The sequence below is a fragment of the Panulirus ornatus genome, chromosome 19, assembly GCF_036320965.1.
Source record: "Panulirus ornatus isolate Po-2019 chromosome 19, ASM3632096v1, whole genome shotgun sequence".
NCBI lineage: Eukaryota > Metazoa > Arthropoda > Malacostraca > Decapoda > Palinuridae > Panulirus > Panulirus ornatus.
This window is the reverse complement of record NC_092242.1, coordinates 20,729,586-20,755,091: the sequence shown is the minus strand read 5'-3', so window position 1 is coordinate 20,755,091 and position 25,506 is coordinate 20,729,586. Positions and strand designations below refer to the sequence as shown.

The 25,506-nt window shown below is 41.3% G+C and overlaps 1 protein-coding gene across 2 annotated transcripts in view; it reads right to left on the bottom strand.

Annotated features, from left to right (window-relative positions):
* Positions 1–25,506, bottom strand: part of LOC139755437 (CDK5 and ABL1 enzyme substrate 2) — a 180,834-nt gene that overhangs the window by 27,399 nt on the left and 127,929 nt on the right. For both annotated transcript variants that reach the window (XM_071673741.1, XM_071673742.1), the window contains 3 exons: positions 23,430–23,569; positions 22,304–22,410; positions 18,371–18,575 (listed from right to left, as the gene is read on the bottom strand). In XM_071673741.1, coding sequence (XP_071529842.1) covers positions 18,371–18,575; positions 22,304–22,410; positions 23,430–23,569 — 452 coding nt within the window. The remainder of the gene's footprint in view (positions 1–18,370; positions 18,576–22,303; positions 22,411–23,429; positions 23,570–25,506) is intronic.

The window sequence follows — 25,506 nt, the reverse complement described above, 5'->3', positions numbered from 1 at the left end:
CTCAATGTATACATATATATATACACACACAGATATATACATATATACACATGTACATAATTCATACTGTCTGCCCTTATTCATTCCATCGCCACCCCGCCACACATGAAATAACAACCCCCCTTCCCCCTCATGTGAACGAGGAAAAGACAAAAAGGTCACATTCGTTCACACTCAATCTCTAGCTTCATGTAATAATGCACCAAAACCACAGCTCCCTTTCACACATCCAGGCCCCATACAACTTTCCATGGTTTACCCCAGATGCTTCACATGCCCTGGTTCAATCCATTGACAGCATGTCGACTCCGGTATACCACATCGTTCCAATTCACTCTATTCCTTGCACGCCTTTCACCTTCTTGCATGTTCAGGCCCCGATCACTCAAAATCTTTTTCACTCCATCTTTCCACCTCCAATTTGGTCTCCCACTTCTCCTCGTTCCCTCCACCTCTGACACATACATCCTCTTGGTCAATCTTTCCTCACTCATTCTCTCCATGTGACCAAACCATTTCAAAACACCCTCTTCTGCTCTCTCAACCACTCTCTTTTCATTACCACACATCTCTCTTACCCTTTCATTACTTACTCGATCAAACCACCTTCAAACATACCCATTTTGGCTTTCCGAGATAATGTTCTCGACTTCCAAACATTCTTCAAGGCACCCAGAACTTTCGCTCCCTCCCCCACTCTATCATTCACTTCTGCTTCCATGGTTCCATCTGCCGCCAGATCCACTCCCAGATATCTAAAATACTTTACTTCCTCCAGTTTTTCTCCATGCAAACTTACCTCCCAATTGACTTATCCCTCAACCCTACTGTACCTAATAACCTTGCTCTTATTCACATTTACTCTCAGCTTTCTTCCTTCAAACACTTTACCAACTCAGTCACCAGCTTCTGCAGTTTCTCACTCGAATAAGCTACCAGCACTGTATCATCAGCGAACAACAATTGACTCATCTCCCAAGCTCTCTCATCCACAACAGACTGCATACTTGCAACTCTTTCCACAACTCTTGCATTTACCTCCTTAACAACCCCATCCATAAACAAATTAAACAACCAAGGAGACATCACACACCCCTGACGCAAACCTACATTCAATGAGAACCAATCACTTTCCTCTCTTCCTACATGTACACATGCCTTACATCCTCGATAAAAACTTTTCACTGCTTCTAACAACTTGCCTCCCACACCATATATTCTTAATACCTTCCACAGAGCATCTCTATCAACTCTGTCATATGCCTTCTCCAGATCCATAAAAGCTACATACAAATCCATTTGCTTTTCTAAGTATTTCTCACATACATTCTTCAAAGCAAACACCTGATCCACACATCCTCTACCACTTCTAAAACCACACTGCTCCTCCCCATTCTGATGCTCTGTACATGCCTTCACCCTCTCAATCAATACCCTCCCATATAATTTACCAGGAATACTCAACAAACTTATACCTCTGTAATTTGAGCACTCCTTTTTATCCCCTTTGCCTTTGTACAAAGGCACTATGCAAGCATTCTGCCAATCCTCAGGCACCTCACCATGAGTCATACATACATTAAATAACCTTACCAACCAGTCAACAATACAGATATCCCCTTTTCTAATAAATTCCACTGCAATACCATCCAAACCCGCTGCCTTGCAGGCTTTAAGGTATACCTAGGGTAGGAAAAATGGTATGTGGGCATTACTGGATTATGTACTAATTGATAAGTATGCAAAAGAGAGAATTGGATGTGTATTTGCTGAGAGCAGCAGCTGGTGGAATGTCAGATTACTACATGCGGATGCAAGGGTAAAGATTTGTAAAGGCTTTAGGGAAAGAGAAAATGATAGGAGTGAGAAGGTGATTAAAGTAAGTGATGAATAGACCTGTCCATGGTTTACCCCTGATGTTTCAAATGCCCTGGTTTAGTCCACTGACAGCTAACTGACCCTGATATACCACATCCTTCCAATTCCCTCTATTCCTTGCACGTCTCTCACCCTGCTGTATGTTCAGGCACCGATCACTCAAAATCTTTTTCACTCCATCCTTCCATCTCCATTTTAGTCTCCTGCTTCTTCTCGTTCCCTCCACCTCTAACACATATATCCTCTTTGTCAACCTTTCCTCACTTATTCTCTCCATATGTCCAAACCATTTCAACACACTTTTTATTCCCACACATCTCTCTTACCCTTTCATTACTTACTCGATCAAACCATCTCACACCATATATTGTCCTCAAACACTTCATTTCCAGCACATCCACCCTCCTCCATACAACCCTTCTATAGTCCATGCCTTGCAACCATAAAACATTGTTGGAACAACTATTCCTTCAAACATACCCATTATTGCTCTCCGAGATAACATTCACTCCTTTCACACATTTTTCATCGCTCCCAGAACCTTCACCCCCTCCCACACCCTGTGACTCACTTCCGCTTTGATGGTTCCATTTGCTGCTAAGTCCACTAACAGATATATTCAACACTTCACTTCCTCCAGTTTTTCTTCATTCAAACTTACATCCCAACTAACTTGTCCCTTAAACCTACCGAACCTAATAACCTTGCTCTTATTCACATTTACTCTAAGCTTTCTCCTTTCACACACTTTTCCAATCTCAGTCACCAATTTCAGCAGTTTCTCACTCATATCAGCAACCAGCGCTGTATCACTGGCGAACAACAACCGACTCATTTCCCAGGCCCTCTCATCCCAACAAACTACATACTTGTCCCTCTCTCCAAAACCCTTGCATTTACCCCCTAACCACCCCATCCATACACAAATTAAACAACCATGGGGACATAACACACTCATGCTGCAGACTGACCTTCACTGGGAACCAATCACTCTCCTCTTTTCTTACTCATACATGTGTAGGCATTACATCCTTGATAAAAACTTTTCACTGCTTCTAGGAGCTTACTTCCCACACCATATACTCTTAAGAACCTCCACAAAGCATCTCTATAAACCCTATCATATACCTTCTCCTGATCCATAAATATGACATACAAATCCATCTGTTTTTCTAAGTATTTCTCACACATTCTTAAAGCAAACACCTGATCCACACATCCTCTACCACTTCTGAAACCACACTGTTCCTCCCCAATCTGATGCTCTGTACATGCCTTCAACCTCTCAATCAATACCCTTCCATATAATTTCCCAGGAATACTTAACAAATGTATGCCTCTATAGTTTGAACACTCGCCTTTATCCCTTTTGCCTTTGTACAATGCATGCATTCTGCCAATCTTCAGGCACTTCATCATGATCCATACATACACTGAATATCCTAACTAACCAGTCAACAATAAAGCCACCCCCTTTCTCAATAAATTCAACTGCAATGCCATCCAAACCCACCACCTTGCTGGATTTCATCTTCTGCAAAGCTTTCATGACCTCTTCTCTCTTAACAAAACCATTCTCCCAGACCCCTCTCTCCTTGCACACCACCCTGACCAAAACACCCTACATCTGCCATCAAACACATTCAACAAACCTTCAAAATACTCACTCCATCTCCTCATTTCATCACTACCTGTTATCACTTCCCCTCTTGTCCCCTTCACCAATGTTCCCAATTGTCCTCGTCTTAAGCATGTTATTTACCTGCTTCCAAAACATCTTTTTATTCCCCACTAAAGTTTAATGATACTCTCTCACACCAACTTTCGTTTGCCTTCTGTTTCAACCCTTGCACTTTCCTGTTGACTTGTCACTTTCTTTTATACATCTCCCAATCATTTGCACTCATTCCAAGTAAGTATCGTCTAAACACCTCTCTTTTCTCTTTCACTAACAACTTTACTTCTTCATCCCACTGCTCACTGCCCTTTCTAATCTGCCTACCTCCCACCTTTCTCATGCCACAAGCATCTTTTTTGCACATGCCATCACTGCTTCCCTAAATACATCCCATTCCTCATCCACCCCCCTCACATCATAAGCTCTCACCTTTTGCCTTTCTACACTCAATCTCTCCTGGTACTTCCTCACACAAGTCTCCTTTCCAAGCTCACTTGCTCTCACCACTCTTTTCTCCCCCACATTTTCTCTTCATTTTTTGAAAACCTCTAAAAAGCTTCACCTTCGCCTCCACAAGGTATTGATCAGACATCCTATCAGCTGCCCCTCTCAGCACATAAACATCCAAAAGTCTCTCTTTTACATGCCTGTCAATTAACACATTTGGAAATGGTTTAGAAAAGTCTTAGGAGTAAAGTCAAAAGATGGTGAGAGGACAAGAGCTAAGGAAGCAGAAGCACTACTTCTGAAGCAGGAGTTGTGGAAGTGTGTGATAGAGCGTAAGAAAGTAAATACTAGATTGAAGTGGGTAAAACTTAAAGTGGATGGAGAGAGATGGGTAATTACTGGTGCTTATGCACCTGGTTATGAGAAGAAAGATCGTGAGAGGCAAGTGTTTTGGGAGCAGCTGAGTGAACGTGTCAGCAGCTTTGGTGCACAGGACCAGGTATTAGTGATGGGTGATTTAAATGTGAGGGTGAGTAATGTGTAAATGGGGTATTCAGTGTTGTGAATGGAAATGGTGAAGAGCTTATGGATTTGTGTGCTGAAAAAGACTAGTGATTGGGAATACCTAGTTCAAAAAGATGACATGACAGCTAGAGACTTAGTGTGAATGAATGTGGCCTCTTTTTATCTTTTCCTGGTGCTACCTTGCTGGTGGGTGGGGGAGGGGTACTACTTCATATGTGGCAGGGTGGGGACGAGAATGGATGAAGGCAGCAAGTATGAATATGTATATGAGTATATATGTCTGTAAATGTGCGTGAGTTTGGCCATTCCTCGTCTGTTTCCTTGTGTCACCTCGCTGACATGGGAGACGGCGATTAAGTACATTAAAGACGGTAAGTCTGAATGGAGAAAAACTGGAGGATGTGAAGTATTTTTGATATCTGGGAGGGAATTTAGCAGCGGATGGGACCATGGAAGTGGAAGTGAGTCACAGGGTGGGGGAGGGGACGAAGGTTCTGGGAGCACTGAAGAATGTGTGGAAGGCGAGAACGTTATCTCGGAGAGCAAAAGCGGGTATGCTTGCAGGAATAGTGGTTCTAACAATGCCATATGGTTGCGAGGTTGTGCAGATGAGGGTGGATGTGTTGGAAATGAAATGTTTGAGGACAATATAAGGTGTGAGGTGGTTTGATCGAATAAGTAATGAAAGGGTAAGAGAGATGTGTGGTAATAAAAAGAGTGTGCTTAAGAGAGCAGAAGAGGGTGTATTGAAATGGTTTGGTCACATGGAGAGAATAAGTGAGGAAAGATTGACAAAGAGGATATATGTGTCAGCGGTGGAGGGAACGAGGAGAAGTGGGAGACCAAACTGGAGGCGGAAGGATGGAGTGAAAAAATTTAGAGCAATCGGGGCCTGAACATATAGGAGGGTGAAAGGCGTGCAAGGAATAGAGTGAACTGGAATGATGTGATATACTGGGGTATATCATGGAAAGTTTTGTGGAGCCTGGATGTGGAAAGGGAGCTGTGGTTTCGGTGCATTACACATGACAGCTAGAGACTGAGTGTGAATGAATGTGGCCTTTGTTGTCTTTTCCTAGTGCTACCTCATGCATGCATGGGGGAGGGGGGTGCTGTTTCATGTGTGGCGGGATGGCGACGGGAATGGATGAAGGCAGCAAGTATGAATATGCATGTGTATGTATAGGTATGTATATGTGTGTGTGTGGAAATCTATGTATATGCTTGTGTATGTGGGTAGGTTGGGCCATTCTTTCATCTGTTTCCTTGAGCTACCTCACCAATGCGGGAGACAGCGGCTAAATATGATAAATATAGTATAAAGTAAAATAATGGAAAACATCTCTCTTACCCTTCCATTACTTACGCGATCAAAACGCCTCAGCACATATTGTCCTCAAACATCTCATTTCCAACACATCCACCCTCCTTTGCACAAACCTATGTACAGCCCATGCCTCGCACCCATTAAACACTGTTGGAACCACTATTGCCTCAAACATACCCATTTTTGCTCTCCGAGACAGCGTTCTCACCTTCCACACATTCTTCAACGCTCCCAGAACCTTCGCTCCCTCCCCCACTCGGTGACTCATTTCCACTTCCATGGTTCCATCCGCTCCTAAATCCACTCCCAGATATCTAAAACACTTTACTTCCTCCAGTTTTTCTCCATTCAAACTTACCTCCCAATTTACTTGTCCCTCAACCCTACTGAGCTTAATAACCTTGTTCTTATTCACATTTACTCAGCTTTCTTATTTCGTACACTTTAACAAACTCAGTCACCAACTTCTGCAGTTTCTCACCCGAATCAAACACCAGTGCTGTATCATCACTGAACAACAGCTGACTCACTTCCTAAGCCCTCTCATCCACAACAGACTGCATACTTGCCCCTCACTCCAAAACTCCTGCATTCACCTCCCTAACAACCCCATCCATAAACAAATTAAACAACCATGGCAACATCGCGCACCACTGCCGCAAACCAATATTCACTGGGAACCAGTCACTTTCCTCTCTTCCTAATCGTACACATGCCTTTACATCCTCAATAAAAACTTTTCACTGCTTCTAGCACCTTACCTCACACACCATATATTCTTAATACCTTCCACAGAGCATCTCTATCAACTCTATCATATGCCTTCTCCAGATCCATAATTGCTACATACAAATCCATCTGTTTTTCTAAGTATATCTCAAACACATTTTTTTTTTTTTTTTTTTTTTTTTTTTTCCCCAAAAGAAGGAACAGAGAATTCGGCCAGGTGAGGGTATTCCCTCAAAGGCCCAGTCCTCTGTTCTTAACGCTACCTCGCTAATGCGGGAAATGGCGAATAGTTTGAAAAAAAAAAAAAGAAAAATTCCTAAAAGCAAACACCTGATCCACACATCCGCTACCACTTCTGAAACCACACTGCTCTTCCCCAGTCTGATGCTCTGTACATGCCTTCACCCTCTCAATCCATACCCTCCCATATAATTTCCCAGGAATACTCAACAAACTTATACCTCTGTAATTTGAACACTCAACTTATCCCCTTTGCCTTTGTACAATGGCACTATGCATGCATTCCGCCAATCCTCAGGCACCTCACCATGAACCATACAAACAATGAATATTCTCACCTACCAGTCAACAACACAGACACCCCTTTTTTAATAAATTCCACCACAATACCATCTGAACCCGATGCCTTGCCGGCTTTCATCTTCTGCAAAGCTTTCACTACCTCTTCTCTGTTTACCAAATCATTCTCCCTGACCCTCTCACTTCGCACACCATCTCAACCAAAACACCCTATATCTGCCACTCTATCATCAAACACATTCAAGAAACCTTCAAAATACTCACTCCATCTCCCTCTCACTTCACCACTACTTCTTATTATCTCCCAATTTGCCCCTTCACTGATATTCCCAATCTGATGCTCTGTACATGCCTTGACCCTCTCAGTCAATACCCTCCCATATAATTTCCCAGGAATACTCAACAAACTTATACCTCTGTAATTTGAACACTCACCTTTATCCCCTTTGCCTTTGTACAATGGCACTATGCATGCATTTCGCCAATCCTCAAACACCATATGCTTGTAATACCTTCCACAGAGCATCTCTATCAACTCTTATCATATGCCCTCCCCAGATCCATAAATGCTTCATACAAATCCATCTGTTTTTCTAAATATTTCTCAAACACATTCTTCAAAGCAAACACCTGATCCACACATCCTCTACCACGTCTGAAACCACACTGCTTTTCCCCAATCTGATGCTCTGTTTATGCCTTGATTCTCTCAATCAATACCCTCTCATATATATATATCCCTGGAGATAGAGGATAAAGAATACTTCCCACGCATTCCCAGTATGTCGTAGAAGGCAGCTACAAGGGACGGGAGCAGGGGGGCTGGAAACCCCCTCCTTGTATTTAAATTTCTAAAAGGGGAAACAAAAGAAGAAGTCATGTGGGGAGTGCTCATCCTCCTCGAATGCTCAGATTGGGGTGTCTAAATGTGCGTGGATGTAACCAAAATGAGAAAAAAGGAGAGATAGGTAGTATGTTTGAAGAAAAAAACCTGGATGTTTTGGCTCTGAGTGAAACAAAGCTCAAGGGTAAAGGGAAAGAGTGGTTTGGGAAAGTCTTGGGAGTAAAGTCAGGGATTATTGAGAGGACAAGAGCAAAGGAAGAAGTAACACTCCTTCTGAGGAAAGGGTTGTGGGAATATGCGATAGAGTGTAAGAAAGTAAACTCTCGATTGATATGAGTAAAACTAAAAGTGAATGGACAGAGATGGGTGATTATTGGTGCCTATGCACCTGGTCATGAGAAGAAAAATCAAGAGAGGCAAGTGATTTGGGAGCAGCAGAGTGAGTGTTTGCATATTTGATGCATTAGACTGGTTTATAGTGATATTATTATTGATACAATTTTGCTTTGTCGCTGTCTCTCGTGTTAGCGAGGTAGCGCAAGGAAACAGACGAAACAATGGCCCAACCCACCCATATACACATGTATATACATACACGTCCAAACACACAAAATATACATACCTATACATCTCAACGTAGACATATATATACACACACAGACATATGCATATATACACATGTACATAATTCATAGTCTGCCTTTATTTATTCCCATCGCCACCCCGCCACATATGGAATAACAATCCCCTCCCCCTCATGTGTGCGAATTAGCGCTAGGAAAGGACAACAAAGGCCACATTCGTTCACACTCAGTCTCTAGCTGTCATGTAATAATGCACTGAAACCACAGCTCCCTTTCCACATCCAGGCCCCACACAACTTTCCATGGTTTACCCCAGACGCTTCACATGCCCTGGTTCAATCCACTGACAGCACGTCGACTCCGGTATACCACATAGTTCCAATTCACTCTATTCCTTGCACGCTTTTCACCCTCCTGCATGTTTAGGCCCCGATCACTCAAAATCTTTTTCACTCCATCTCTCCACCTCCAATTTGGTCTCCCACTTCTCCTCATTCCCTCCACCTCTGACACATATATCCTCTTGGTCAATCTTTCCCCACTCATTCTCTCCATGTGACCAAACCATTTCAAAACACCCTCTTCTGCTCTCTCAACCACATTCTTTTTATTACCACACATCTCTCTTACCTTATTATTACTCGATCAAACCACCTCACACCACATATTGTCCTCAAACATCTCATTTCCAGCACATCCACCCTCCTCCGCACAACTCTATCCATAGCCCACGCCTCGCAACCATACAACATTGTTGGAAACACTATTCCTTCAAACATACCCATTTTGGCTTTCCGAGATAATGTTCTCGACTTCCACACATTCTTCAACGCTCCCAGAACCTTCGCCCCTCCCCCACCCTATGATTCACTTCCGCTTCCATAGATCTATCCGCTGCCAAATCCACTCCCAGATATCTAAAACACTTCACTTCCTCCAGTTTTTCTCCATTCAAACTTACCTCCCAATTGACTTGACCCTCAACCCTACTGTACCTAATAACCTTGCTCTTATTCACATTTATTCTCAACTTTCTTCTTTCACACACTTTACCAAACTCAGTCACCAGCTTCTGCAGTTTCTCACATGAATCAGCCACCAGCACTGTATCATCAACAAGCAACAACTGACTCACTTCCCAAGCTCTCTCATCCACAACAGACTTCATACTTGCCCCTCTTTCCAAAACTCTTGCATTCACCTCCCTAACAACCCCATCCATAAGCAAATTAAACAACCATGGACACATCAAACACCCCTGCCGCAAACCTACATTCACTGAGAACCAATCACTTTCCTCTCTTCCTACACATACACATGCTTTACATCCTCGATAAAAACTTTTCACTGCTTCTAACAACTTGCCTCCCACACCATATATTCTTAATACCTTCCACAGAGCATCTCTATCAACTCTATCATATGCCTTCTCCAGATCCATAAATGCTACATACAAATCCAATTGCTTTTCTAAGTATTTCTCACATACATTCTTTAAAGCAAACACCTGATCCACACATCCTCTACCACTTCTGAAACCACACTGCTCTTCCCCAATCTGATGCTCTGTACATGCCTTCACCCTCTCAATCAATACCCTCCCATATAATTTACCAGGAATACTCAACAAACTTATACCTCTGCAATTTGAGCACTCACTCTTATCTCCTTTGCCTTTGTACAATGGCACTCTGCAAGCATTCCGCCAATCCTCAGGCACCTCACCATGAATCATACATACATTAAATAACCTTACCAACCAGTCAACAATACAGTCACCCCTTTTTTAATAGATTCCACTGCAATACCATCCGAACCCGCTGCCTTGCCGGCTTTCATCTTCCGCAAAGCTTTTACCACCTCTTCTCTGTTTACCAAATCATTTTCCCTAACCCTCTCATTTTGCACACCACCTCGACCAAAAGACCCTATATCTGCCACTCTATCATCAAACACATTCAACAAACCTTCAAAATACTCACTCCATCTCCTTCTCACATCACCACTACTTGTTATCACCTCCCCATTAGCCCCCTTTACTGAAGTTCTCATTTGTTCCCTTGTCTTACGTACTTTATTGACCTCCTTCCAAAACATCTTTTTATTCTCTCTAAAATTTAATGATACTCTCTCAACCCAACTCTCATCTGCCCTCTTTTTCACATCTTGCACCTTTCTCTTGACCTCCTGCCTCTTTCTTTTATACATCTAACATTCATTTGCATTATTTCCCTGCAAAAATTATCCAAATGCCTCTCTCTTCTCTTTCACTAATAGTCTTACTTCTTCATCCCATCACTCACTACCCTTTCTAATCTGCCCACCTCCCACGCTTCTCATGCCACAAGCATCTTTTGCGCAAGCCATCACTACTTCCCAAAATACATCCCATTCCTCCCTTACTCCCTTTACCTCCTTTGTTCTCACCTTTTTTCCATTCTGTACTAAGTTTCTCCTGGTATTTCCTCACACAAGTCTCCTTCCCAAGCTCACTTACTCTCACCACTCTCTTCACCCTAACATTCTCTCTTCTTTTCTGAAAACCTCTACAAATCTTCACCTTCACCTCCACAAGATAATGATCAGACATCCCTCCAGTTGCACCTCTCAGCACATTAACATCCAAAAGTCTCTCTTTCGCGCGCCTATCAATTAAGACATAATCCAATAACACTCTCTGGCCATCTCTCCTATTTACATACGTATGCTTATGTATATCTCTCTTTTTAAATCAGGTATTCCCAATCACCAGTCCTTTTTCAGCACATAAATCTACAAGCTCTTCGCCATTTCCATTTACAACACTGAACACCCCATGTATACCAATTATTCCCTCAACTGCCACATTACTCACCTTTGCATTCAAATCACCCATCACTATAACCCGGTCTCGTGCATGAAAACCACTAACACACTCATTCAGCTGCTCCCAAAACACTTGCCTCTCATGATCTTTCTTCTCATGCCCAGGTGCATATGCACCAATAATCACCCATCTCTCTCCATCAACTTTCAGTTTTACCCATATCAATCTAGAGTTTACTTTCTTACACTCTATCACATACTCCCACCACTCCTGTTTCAGGAGTAGTGCTACTCCTTCCCTTGCTCTTGTCCTCTCACTAACCCCTGACTTTACTCCCAAGACATTTCCAAACCACTGTTCCCCTTTACCCTTGAGCTTCGTTTCACTCAGAGCCAAAACATCCAGGTTCCTTTCCTCAAACATACTACCTATCTCTCCTTTTTTCTCATGTTGGTTACATCCACACACATTTGGACACCCCAATCTGAGCCTTCGAGGAGGATGAGCACTCCCCGCGTGAGTCCTTCTGTTTCCCTTTTACAAAGTTAAAATACAAGGAGGGGAGAGTTTCTAGTCCCCCACTCCCATCCCCTTTAGTCGCCTTCTACGACAAGTGTGGGATGCGTGGGAAGTATTCTTTCTCCCCTATCCCCAGGGATAGTGATGGGTGATTTAAATGCAAAGATGAGTAATGTGGCTGTTGAGGGTATAAATGGTGTACATGGGGCATTCAGTGTTGTAAACGGAAATGAAGAACTTGTGGGTATATGTGCTGGAAAAGGACTGGTGATTGGGAAAACCTGGTTCTAAAAGAGAGATATACAAAAGTATACATATGTGAGTAGGAGAGATGGCCAGAGGGTGTTATTGGATTATGTGTGAATTCATAGGTGTGTAAAAGAGAGACTTTTGGATGTTAATGTGCTGAGAGGGGCAACTGGAGAAATGTCTGATCACTATCTTCTAGAGGTAAAGGTGAAGATTTGTAGAGGTTTTCAGAGAAGAAAAGAGAATGTTGGGGAGAAGAGAGTGGTGAGAGTAAGTGAGCTTGGAAAGCAGTCTTGTGTGAGGAAGTACCAAGAGAGATTGAATGTAGAATGGAAAAAAGTGAGAGCAAATGACGTAAGGGGAGTGGGGGAGGAATGGGATGCATTTAGGGAAGTAGTGATGGCTTGCACAAAAGATGCATAAGGCATGAGAAAGGTGGGAGGTAAGCAGATTAGGAAGGGTAGTGTATGGTGGGATGAAGAAGCAAGATTGTTAGTGAAAGAGAAGACAGAGGCGTTTGGATGAATTTTGCAGGAAAGTACAGCAAATGACTGGGAGGTGTATAAAAGAAAGAGGCAGGAGGTCAAAGGAAAGGTACAAGAGGTGAAAAAGAGGGCAAATGAGAGTTGGGGTGAGAGAGTATTATCAAATTATAGGGAGAATAAAAAGATGTTTTCGAAGGAGATAAATAAATTGTGTAAGACAAGAGAACAAATGGGAACATCAGTGGGGGGGCAAATGGGAAGGTAATAACAAGTTGTGACGAAGTGAGATGGAGTGAATATTTTGAAGGCTTGTTGAATGTGTTTAATGGTAGAGTGGCAGATATAGGGTGTTTTGCTCGAGGTGGTGTGTGAAGTGAGAGGGGTCAGGGAGAATGGCTTGGTAAACAGAGAAGAGGTTGTGAAAGCTTCGCGGAAGATGAAAGCCGGCAAGGCAGCGGGTTTGGATAGTATTGCAGTGGAATTTATCAAAATAGGGGTGACTGTGTTGCTGAATAGTTGGTAAGGGTATTCAATGTATGTATGGATCATGGTGAAGTGCCTGAGGATTGGAGGAATGCATGCATAGTGCCATTGTACAAAGGCAAAGGGGATAAAGCTGAGTGTTCAAATTACTGAGGCATAAGTTTGTTGAGTATTCCTGGGAAATTATATGGGAGGGTACTGATTGAGAGGGTAAAGGCATGTACAGAGCATCAGTCTGGGGAAGAGCAGTGTGGTTTTAGAAGTGGTAGAGGATGCATGGATCAGGTGTTTGCTTTGAAGAATGTGTGAGAAGTACTTAGAAAAGCAGATGGATCTGTACGTAGCATTTATGGATCTGGAGAAGGCATATGATAGGGTGCATAGATATGGTTTGTGGAAGGTTTTGAGAGTATGTGATGTGGGAGGTAAGTTGCTAGAAGCAGTGACAAGTTTTTACAATGGATGTAAGGCATGTGTATGGGTAGGAAGAGAGGAGAGTGATTGGTTCCCAGTGAATGTTGGTCTGCGGCAAGGGTGTGTGATGTCTCCATGAATTTTTAATTTGTTTATGGATGGGGTGGTTAGGGAGGTGAGTGCAAGAGTTTTGGAGAGGGGCAAGTATGTAGTGTGTTATGGATGAGAGAGCTTCGGAATTGAGTCAGTTATTGATTGCTGATGAACAGTGCTGGAGGCTGATTTGGGTGAGAAACTGCAGAAGCTGGTGACTGAGTTTGGTAAAGTATGTGAAAGAGGAAAGTTGAGAGTAAACATGAATAAGAGCAAGGATATTAGGGTCAGTAGGGTTGAGGGACAAGTTAACTGGGAGTTAATTTGAATGGAGAAAAACTGGAGGAAGTGAAGTGTTTTAGATATCTGGGAGTGGATTAAGCAGTGGATGGAACCATGGAAGTGGAAGTGAATCACAGGGTGGGGGAGGGAGCAAAGGTTCTGGGACCGTTGAAGAATGTGTGGAAGGTGAGAACGTTACCTCGGAGAGCAAAAATGGGTATGTTTGAAGGAACAGTAGTTCCAGCAATGTTATATGGTTGCGAGGCGTGGTCTATAGATAGGGTTGTGTAGAGGAGGGTGGATGTGTAGGAAATGAAATGTCTGGGGACAATATGTGGTGTGAGGTCGTTTCATCGATTAAGTAATGAAAGGATATAAGAGATGCGTGGTAACAAAAAGAGTGTGGTTAAGAGAGCAGAAGTGGGATGTTGAAATGGTTTGGACACATGGACAGAAAGAGTGAGGAAAGATTGACAAAGGGAATATATGTGTCAGAGGTGGAGGGAAGAAGGACAACTAGGAGACCAAATTGGAGGTGGAGTGATGGAGTGAAAGAGATTTTGAGCGATAAGGGCATGAACGTACAGGAGAGTGAAAGGAGTGCAAGGAATAGAGTGAATTGGAACAATGTGGTATACCAGGGTTGACATGCGGTCAATGGATTAAACTAGGGCATGTGAATCATCTGGGGTAAACCATGGAAAGGTCTGTGGGGCCTGGATGTGGAAAGGGAGCTGTAGTTTCCGTGCATTACACATGACAGTTAGACCGAGGGTGAACAAATGTGGCCTTTTTTGTCTGTTCCTGGTGCTGCTCTGCTGGTGGGGGGATGCTATTTTGTGTGTGGCAGGGTGGTGACAGGAATGGATGAAGGCAGCAAGTACGGATATGTACATGTATGTATATATATATATTCTATTTATTTATTTATTTTGCTTTGTCGCTGTCTCCCGCGCTAGCGAGGTAGCGCAAGGAAACAGACGAAAGAATGGCCCAACCCTCCCACATACACATGTATATACATACACATCCACACATGCAAATATATATACCTATACATCACAAGGTATGCATATATATACACACACAGACATATACATATATACCCCCTCCCCCCTCATGTGTGCGAGGTAGCGCTAGGAAAGACAACAAAGGCTACATTCGATCACACTCAGTCTCTAGCTGTCATGTAATAATGCACCGAAACCACAACTCCCTTTCCACATCCAGGCCCCACACAACTTTCCATGGTTTACCCCAGACGCTTCACATGCCCTAATTCAATCCATTCACAGCATGTCGACCCCGGTATACCACATCCTTCCAATTCACTCTATATCTTGCACGTCTTTCAGCCTCCTGCATGTTCAGGCCCCGATCACTCAAAATCTTTTTCACTCCATCTTTCCACCTCCAATTTGGTCTCCCACTTCTCCTCATTCCCTCCATCTCTGACACAGATATCCTCTTGGTCAATCTTTACTCACTCATTCTCTCCATGTGACCAAACCATTTCAAAACACCCTCTTCTGCTCTCTCAACCACACTCTTTTTATTACCACACATCTCTCTTACCCTATTATCAATTACTCGATCAAACCACCTCACACCACATATTGTCCTCAAACATCTCATTTCCAGCACATCCACCCTCCTGCGCACAACTTTATCCATAGCCCATGCCTCGCAACCATATAACATTGTTGGAACCACTGTTCCTTCAAACATACCCATTTTTGCTTTCCGAGATAATTTTCTCAACTACACATTCTTCAACGCTCCCAGAACTTTCGGCCCCTCCCCCACCCTATGATTCACTTCTGCTTCCCTGGTCCCATTCGCTGCCAAGTCCACTACCAGATATCTAAAATACTTTACTTTCTCCAGTTTTTCTCCATTCAAACTTACCTCCCAAGTGACTTGTCCCTCAACCCTACTGTACCTAATAACCTTGCTCTTATTCACATTCAATCTCTGCTTTCTTCTTTCACACACTTTACCAAACTCACTCAAATGTTTCTGCAGTTTCTCACAGGAATCAGCCACCAGCGCTGTATCATCAGCGAATAACAACTGACTCACTTCCCAAGCTCTCTCATCCACAACAGACTGCATACTTGCCCTTCTTTTTAAAACTGCATACTTGCACCTCTTTTTAAAACTCTTGTATTTACCTACCTAACAACCCCATCCATAAACAAACAACCATGGAGACATCACACACCACTGCCGTAAACCTACATTTACTGAGAACCAATCACTTTCCTCTCTTCCTACACGTACACATGCCTTACACCCTCGATAAAACTTTTCACTGCTTCTAACAACTTGCCTCCCACACCATATATTCTTAATACCTTCCACAGAGCATCTCTATCAACTCTATCATATGCCTTCTCCAGATCCATAAATGCTACATACAAATCCATTTGCTTTTCTAAGTATTTCTCACATATAATCACATATACTCACATATTCTCACATATACCCCTCTTTTTTAATAATTTCCACTGCAATACCATCCAAACCCGCTGCCTTGCCGGTTTTCATCTTTCGCAAAGCTTTTAATACCTCTTCTCTGTTTACCAAATCATTCTCCCTAACCATCTCACTTTACACACCACCTCAACCAAAACACCCTAAATCTGCCACTCTATCATCAAACACATTCAGCAAACCTTCAAAATACTCACTCCATCTCCTTCTCACATCACCACTACTTGTTATCACCTTCCCATCAGCCCCCTTCACTGAAATTCCCATTTGTTCCCTTGTCTGACGCACTTAATTTACCTCCTTCCAAAACATCTTTTTATTCTCCCTAAAATTTAATGATACTCTCTCACCCCAACTCTCATTTGCCCTCTTTTTCTTCTCTTGCATCTTTCTCTTGACCTCCTGCCTCTTTCTTTTATACATCTCACACTCATTTGCATTATTACCCTGCAAAAATCATCCAAATGCCTCTCTCTACTCTTTCACTAATAACCTTACTTCTTCATCCCACCACTCACTACCCTTTCTAATCTACCCACCTCCCACGCTTCTCATGCCATAAGCATCTTTTGCGCAAGCCATCAAAGCTTCCCTAAATACATCCCATTCCTCCCCCACTCCCCTTACCTCCTTTGTTCTCGCCTTTTTCCATTCTGTACTCAGTCTCTCCTGGTAATTTCTCACACAAGTCTTCTTCCCAAGCTCACTTACTCTTACCACTCTCTTCACCCTAACAGTCTCTCTTCTTTTCTGAAAACCTCTACAGATCTTCACCTTTGCCTCCACAAGATAATGATCAGACATCCCTCCAGTTGCACCTCTCAGCACATTAACATCCAAAAGTCTCTCTTTCGCGCGCCTATCAATTAACACATAATCCAATAACGCTCTCTGGCCATCTCTCCTACTTACATACGGATACTTATGTATATCTCGCTTTTTAAACCAGGTATTCCCAATCACCAGTCCTTTTTCAGCACATAAATCTACAAGCTCTTCACCATTTCCATTTACAACACTGAACACCCCACGTATACCAATTATTCCCTCAACTGCCACATTACTCACCTTTGCATTCAAATCACCCATCACTATAACCCGGTCTTGTGCATCAAAATCACTAACACACTCATTCAGCTGCTCCCAAAACACTTGCCTCTCATGATCTTTCTTCTCATGCCCAGGTGCATATGCACCAATAATCACCCATCTCTCTCCATCAACTTTCAGTTTTACCCATATCAATCTAGAATTTACTTTCTTACACTTGGTTCTCATATAATTACTTATGGATGGTGTTTATGTATATACATGTATATGTCAGTGGGATGGTCCATTTGTCGTCTGTTTCCTTGCGCTACCTCGCTAAACGGGGGAGACAGCGGTTAAGTATAATAAATGAATAAACAAATAAATACATAAAGTATACGTATGTAAGTAGGAGAGATAGTCAAAGGGCATTACACATGACAGCTGGGGACTGAGTGTGAATGAATGTGGCCTTTTTTGTCCATTTTTTTGGCACTAACTTGCTGAAGCAGGGGGTAGCAATGCTGTTTTTTGTGGCGCGGGGAAGCGCCAGGAATGGATGAAGGAAAGCGAGAATGAATATGTACATATGTATATGTTTGTGTATATGTATGTATAAATATGTATAAATGTTGATATGTATGTGTGTACGTATGGGCAGCTATGGATATATATGTGTATATGAATGGATAGGCCATTCTTTGTCTGTCTCCTTGCGCTACCACGCTGATGTGGGAAACAGCGATTAAGTTCCTTTTTTCATACATACTCGCTATTTCCTGTGTAAGCAAGGTAGCATTAAGAACAGAGGACTGATCCTTAGAGAGAAAATCCTGACTCTCCCCACCTGTTCCCTTCCTTGGAAAAGTAAAAACTGGAGGGGAGGATTCCCAGCCCCCAGCTCCCTCCCCAGGGATAAAGCAATTGAGTATAATAAATAAATAAATAAAATCAATACTAACCTCAATGAGATTACTCAGCACTTCACCTTTTACGTCATTCATTTTGGCAGAAAGAATAAGACATGCTCCGGCAATGAGCTTACGATTTTGTTTATTGACAATTGCTTTCAGGATTAATCGCTCAAAGTAAACATAAGCTTGAGCCACAGTCAGAAGATCTATGTCACAATCTTGCCTGGCGATCTTTAACATCTCTCGCTTTAAACTGGAATGGTAAACACAAAATGAGTGAGTAAATAGTGAAAAAAAAAGTGTTAATGAGATAAATTGTCATAATGAACAGATGACAAGCATGTACGAAGTATCATCACCCAGAGCAAAGTATAGAGAAACTCATGACAAATTAGTGCTCTAATTCACCAATGAATGGATTACACATTCCCTTTCAAGAGGAGTACTTAAATATGGAGTTCCATTTCATTTGCACTCTCCCTCTCACTTTAACTAAATCAATTTATTTTTCTGTAAATTCATAAGATTTAAAAAATTCAATGAAACATCCTTTTGAAATCTCCATGGTTCTCATATAATTACTTATGCCAACCTTCTCATAAAAATGTAGCAAGCTGTAGACATCAACCAGCACTATGGTCTTGCTCCCATCCTACGAGACTTAAGACACATTGAAGTGACACCTAATCATCTTATATCCTCCATGTTAGGACTGCTGATCTTACCTTCTATTTCAATAAGACTAAGCTAATATGCTAGGCTTAATGTCTTCATTTCATACATCAATGCACCTTCTTTCATGTTTTCAAGCTAGACTTAATATCTTTTCATTTCATACATCAATGCATCTCCTTTCATGTTTTCACAATTCTTTTTCACCCTTTCCACATGCTCTACTCTCTACTTTCATTACTTGCTCTTTTTTGACCTTCTTCAGATGTCTATAACTAACTCTTCTGTATTATCACATGATACATATGCAACCACTCATACAATACAATAGCATTTCTGATATTCTAATGAAATGAAAGAAAATGGATACAAGGAAAGCAATTGTATACTGTTGTATATTGTATACTGTATATTCTCAACTTTGCTAGGGGATCTGATAAACAAAATTGCAAAATTCCATTACAGAAATGTAAATCTTAAATGGTAAACTAGTATAAAGGACAAGATGTTTTCTAATCAACAGAAAATTCAGGGTAATGGCAAAAGAAACCATATTTGAAGAAGAAAATGTCCTACTTGAGGTATCATCAAAAATGGGACTAACTTCCGTTCTGTTTATAATAATATCAGACACCAACAGAAAGGAAAAAAAAGAGTATACTAAGATGCTTTGCATAAGACAATTGAGTGAATAATACAAGACTTAGATATTTATTTGCTTTTATTTATTTATTTTGGTTTGTCGCTGTCTCCCGCGTTAGCGAGGTAGCGCAAGGAAACAGACGAAAGAAATGGCCCAACCCGCCCACATATACATGTATATACATACAGGTCCACACACGCAAATATACATACCTATACATCTCAATGTACACATATATATACACACACAGACATACACATATATACACATGTACATAATTCATAATGTCTGCCTTTATTTGTTCCCATCGACACCCCGCCACACATGGAATAACAACCCCCTCCCCCCTCATGTGTGCGAGGTAGCGCTAGGAAAAGACAACAAAGGCCCCACTTGTTCACACTCAGTCTCTAGCTGTCATGTAATAATGCACCGAAACCACAGCTCCCTTTCCACATCCAGGCCCCACACAACTTTCCATGGTTTACCCCAGACACTTCACATGCCCTGGTTCAATCCATTGACAGCACGTCGACCCAGGTATACCACATCATTCCAATTCACTCTATTCCTTGCACACCTTTCATCCTCCTGCATGTTCAGGCCCCAATCACACAAAATCTTTTTCACTCCATCTTTCCACCTAAAATTTGGTCTCCCTCTTCTCCTCATTCCCTCCACCTCTGACACATATATCCTCTTTGTCAATCTTTCCTCACTCATTCTCTCCATGTGACTAAACCATTTCAAAACACCCTCTTCTGCTCTCTCAACCACGCTCTTTTTATTTCCACACATCTCTCTTACCCTTACATTACTTACTCGATCAAACCACCTCACACCACATATTGTCCTCAAACATCTCATTTCCAGCACATCCACCCTCCTCCGCACAACTCTATCCATAGCCCACGCCTCGCAACCATACAACATTGTTGGAACCACTATTCCTTCAAACATACCCATTTTTGCTTTCCGAGATAATGTTCTCGACTTCCAAACATTCTTCAATGCTCCCAGAATTTTCGCCCCCTCCCCCACCCTATGATTCACTTCCACTTCCATGGTTCCATCCGCTGCCAGATCCACTCCCAGATATCTAAAACACTTTACTTACTCCAGTTTTTCTCCATTCAAACTTACCTCCCAACTGACTTGACCCTCAACCCTACTGTACCTAATAACCTTGCTCTTATTCACATTTACTCTTAACTTTCTTCTTTCACACACTTTACCAAACTCAGTCACCAGCTTCGGCAGTTTCTTACATGAATCAGCCACCAGCGCTGTATCATCAGCAAACAACAACTGACTCACTTCCCAAGCTCTCTCATCCATAACAGACTTCATACTTGCCCCTCTTTCCAAAACTCTTGCATTCACCTCCCTAACAACCCCATCCATAAACAAATTAAACAACCATGGAGACATCACACACCCCTGCCGCAAACCTACATTCACTGAGAACCAATCACTTTCCTCCCTTCCTACACGTGCACATGCCTTACATCCTCGATAAAAACTTTTCACTGCTTCTAACAACTTGCCTCCCACACCATATATTCTTAAAACCTTCCACAGAGCATCTCTATCAACTCTATCATATGCCTTCTCCAGATCCATAAATGCTACATACAATTCCATTTGTTTTTCTAAGTATTTCTCACATACATTCTTCAAAGCAAACACCTGATCCACACATCCTCTACCACTTCTGAAACCACACTGCTCTTCCCCAATCTGATGCTCTGTACTTGTCTTCACCCTCTCAATCAATACCCTCCCATATAATTTACCAGGAATACTCAACAAACTTATACCTCTGTAATTTGAGCACTCACTCTTATCCCCTTTGCCTTTGTACTATGGCGCTATGCAAGCATACCGCCAGTCCTCAGGCACCTCACCATGAATCATACATACATTGAATAACCTTACCAACCAGTCAACAATACAGTCACCCCCTTTTTTAATAAATTCCACTGCAATACCATCCAAACCTGCTGCCTTATCGACTTTCATCTTCCGTAAAGCTTTTACTACCTCTTCTCTATTTACCAAATCATTTTCCCTAACCCTCTCACTTAGATATAAACTATAAATGGGCAGAAGAAACCCTAACGGAATTTAGGGAAAAGAGAAGTTGAGCAAATGTCATGGACCAACTAAAACGTATCAGTGACAGCAAACAAGGGCCTAGCAGAGATGGAAACAGAAAGTGAAGCGTACACATCCTTCATTAACTCAGTACAATTCCCACATCTCTTGTATATCCATTTGTATCATCATGCAAGTCTGATCTTATACCCTTCACTCAATTCCACTCAAAAGTTTCACTTTCTCTTAACTCTTCTATGCACATAACTAAAACATGAGACTTTCCTTTTTCAAAGGTATCTATAACTTCTACCTTTTTGCATTCATAATTTACTCTTCTCACATTCCACTCATCTATATGAACCTGCATGTCTCATTTGGCTAAAACCACATGCACCCTTTGTGGGGAATATTTGTAAAACTTGTACCCCTAGCCCAATCATCATAGGCTAGCAAAAAAGGCAGAGATACTCAACTCCTTGAGGTAGATTTGCTACTCTTAGCAACTTATATAACTGCCATATAACTACAATAACAATCAAATATTCAAACTGCATAATAAAATTTACCTGCGCAGTTTACTTAGTGTAAGCTGGATGTGTGGAAATTTACTGCGAAATTTATCATTCAGTTCTTTTTTCAGCTCTGAAGGCTTAGTATAATCCATGACAGATGTCTGAAATACAAGAGACAAACTTAAGAGTGGAAGTATTTTCAAAGTCTTTTTTATATTGTACACAATAATTCAATAAACTTAATTACACATGACCATATCAAGTTGTGTGTTTTTAATAAAAAAAGCTAAAAAAAAGATAGTCTTGGTTTTGGGGTAGGCTAAAATACCACTTATAGCGTGGTAGGGACAAGTGATGTCCAGAGTGCAGTCAGAAAAGTGTGACTCTCGTTTGTCTGGGAGGTGTGGTTTCTGATGGCTGTATGTCCATCGCACTGGAGTTTACGTCTGGCTTACAAGGATGGTTGTTCAAGTGCTTGGGTTATTTCACTGCGTCAGTATTTTTTCAGTGTTATATTCATTGAGGGTGGGAGGATCTGAGAGCAGAAATTGCTGAAGTGTGACACAGTGGTAGGCTTTTTGTTTCTAATAGGGGGAATGATAGTTAATTATGGAATGGTTTGGCTGGAAGGGGTCTAGTGCCTAAATACCAAACCTTTGCACATATAATATAAAAGGCACTACTTTGAATCTAATTTAGAGCTGTCAAATGTAATATGGACACCACTTTCAGTTTCTTAGGAAATCAGAAAAAAGATATCTCCAAGCAAGTATAGCGATCAAATTAGTTACACAATCAAGTAGAGGAGAAAAATGCATGCAAGATTAAAAAAAAATGTAGCACACGGCTAACAAGGGCTGCAGCCTAAAATGGTCACAGACATTAATCAATGATTACAGAGAGGAGCTGCATAAAGTAATTATTCATAATAATACTTTTCTTTACGAGTAACTTAGAACAAAACTTCCTCAATATCAACTATATAAAAATCTACGCACATAACCATTAGAAGCACTAAAGAACTATCTAAAACAAGCAAAATTTTAGGAAAATGCTGGTTAGAGAAGTATGAGAATGAAAGAGAGCACTTAGATTACCTAAAATTGAAGCAAGAAAATGGGGCTGTACAGCATCAGCTAATGTGTTACTGCATGAAAAGCAAAATTGAAAATGTAGTCACCATATATGAAGGGAAACGTAATAACTTCCGATGTTTGCCAGCCCGTAATTCAGGATCATCCAATGTATTGGGCATGTACTGCATATTTGTGGCATGGACACTGGGAGCACAACGCCAGTCATCAATCTCATATCCACCACCTGTGTGAATTTCATCTCCATATTACTAGTGATGACAAACAGCAATATAACTATCAAAAGAGTTAGTAAATCTATATCCAAATCATTTATAAACAGTCTTTTATGATTATGTAATGAGAAAAATCAAATGTTTAAATCTTTTATAAAGTTTTATAAGCCTCTATGTTTTACAAGCAACTTATGAGTAAATTACAAATGTTCCTTTTAAATACAAATATAGTTTTAACATTGATTATCTAACTGTCCCTCAGAAATGATAGCGAATAAAAATTATACTTCACACCAACATATAAAAATACGCATATGTAAAAAGCAAACTTTGATGCGGAAGAGACCATTGCCTCTACAAGGAGGGATGTTCCTAAAGATGACCAAGAAGTCCATGTGAGGGGTTAGGATGTTTCAATTCCCTTTGGGTATGTTTAAAACTTCCTGCTAGCCATGCGCTACTCAAAAGCATATCTTATTCCTTCAACCTTTTGAAAACATCAACCCACCTACCCTCCTCAAGCCACCATGAACACCTTAACCCTTTCACTATGAACAGCAGTTAAGAAAAAAAAATCACTATTTTGACATTGGCACTGAACAGAATAATTCCTGAATTAGAAAATACAATACAGAATAGGAGAAAAAATGTGTCACATCTGCAAAAAGGGGCAGGATTTATTTTTATAGGGTTATCTTGCAATGCCACAGAAGCACAATGTCACTGTTCTTTATTCTATGCTCTGACATCTTGATAGACAAAGACCATTCGAGACACTAAATACATAAACCTAAGACATGATTGCACTGCATTAGTGATAAGCTGGTAATATTCCATTTTGCATCATTGCTCTGGGCATGGGGAATTAACCATTCAACTCCTCTAGATGGGTATTTACATGAGGTGGACAACTCTGCAAAACATAAATTTATGCATTGAGTTTCATGCTGCTCTATTTCAACTGCTACCTACCAAACCTGGGGTTGCTCAGGTGGTAGTGTGTACAAATTTCTCCTCATAGCCAGTCATCCTCCAGCTATGCTAATAAGAGCACACTCTTATGAGCTTTCTATGACAACAAGGAAGTGGCTTTAAGCAATATTTAGAGGACCAGGTAGAAGACAATTCTGAATTACTTGACGTGGAGAGCAATTATATGGACAGTGACTTCTCCAGCACTGAAAGTTGACCAAGATGAGGCAGGAGATGATGCTTCCAGCACCAGTGGAGGCAACACTGCTAGTGCCTGCATGACCTTGACAACATTGCAATGACTGGCATGGCTGGTAATTTTACAAACTCTCCTAATTAATGCCATTGTAAAAAAAATCAATGAATCACGTTGATTACAATGATGAAATAATTACTGTATGAGACAAAACATAATAACTATCAGTTATCAAATTTTCGATATAGGTTCAATAAGAAAAATAAAGTATGCATATTGGCCATTCACTTGACACTCAGGCCTTGCTCCTGCACTTTTTAGCACACTGTGCAGAAGCATCCACAAAACTTCTACATAATCATCACAGTGAAAGTGGTGGATGAAATATACTTCTGTGGTGAACTTTTTTTCATTCTTATACAAATATCTTTCAGAATGTAAAATCAAATATATTTTCCAAAAACCTTGAAAAACTGAGATTCAGTGGGTTTGAGGGGAAACCCAAGTGAGGAGTTAAGAGGTTAAAACTTTACTGATCATAAAAGCAGTGAACTACTAAAACAATCTTTGAACCATATACAGATCACCAACAGAGAAAGCGTTATGTCTTCAAAGCACATACAGTACTCATATGAATGGTGTGATGGAAATGAAGCTTACTGACAAGCTAAAGCCTTTACTGAGCATATATACTCTTCTGTGACAAAGCAAGTTAACTATCTGTAAAGAGTGATTCCTCAGATGCTTAAATGTATCAAAATGGGATTGTAAGGAGAAGAC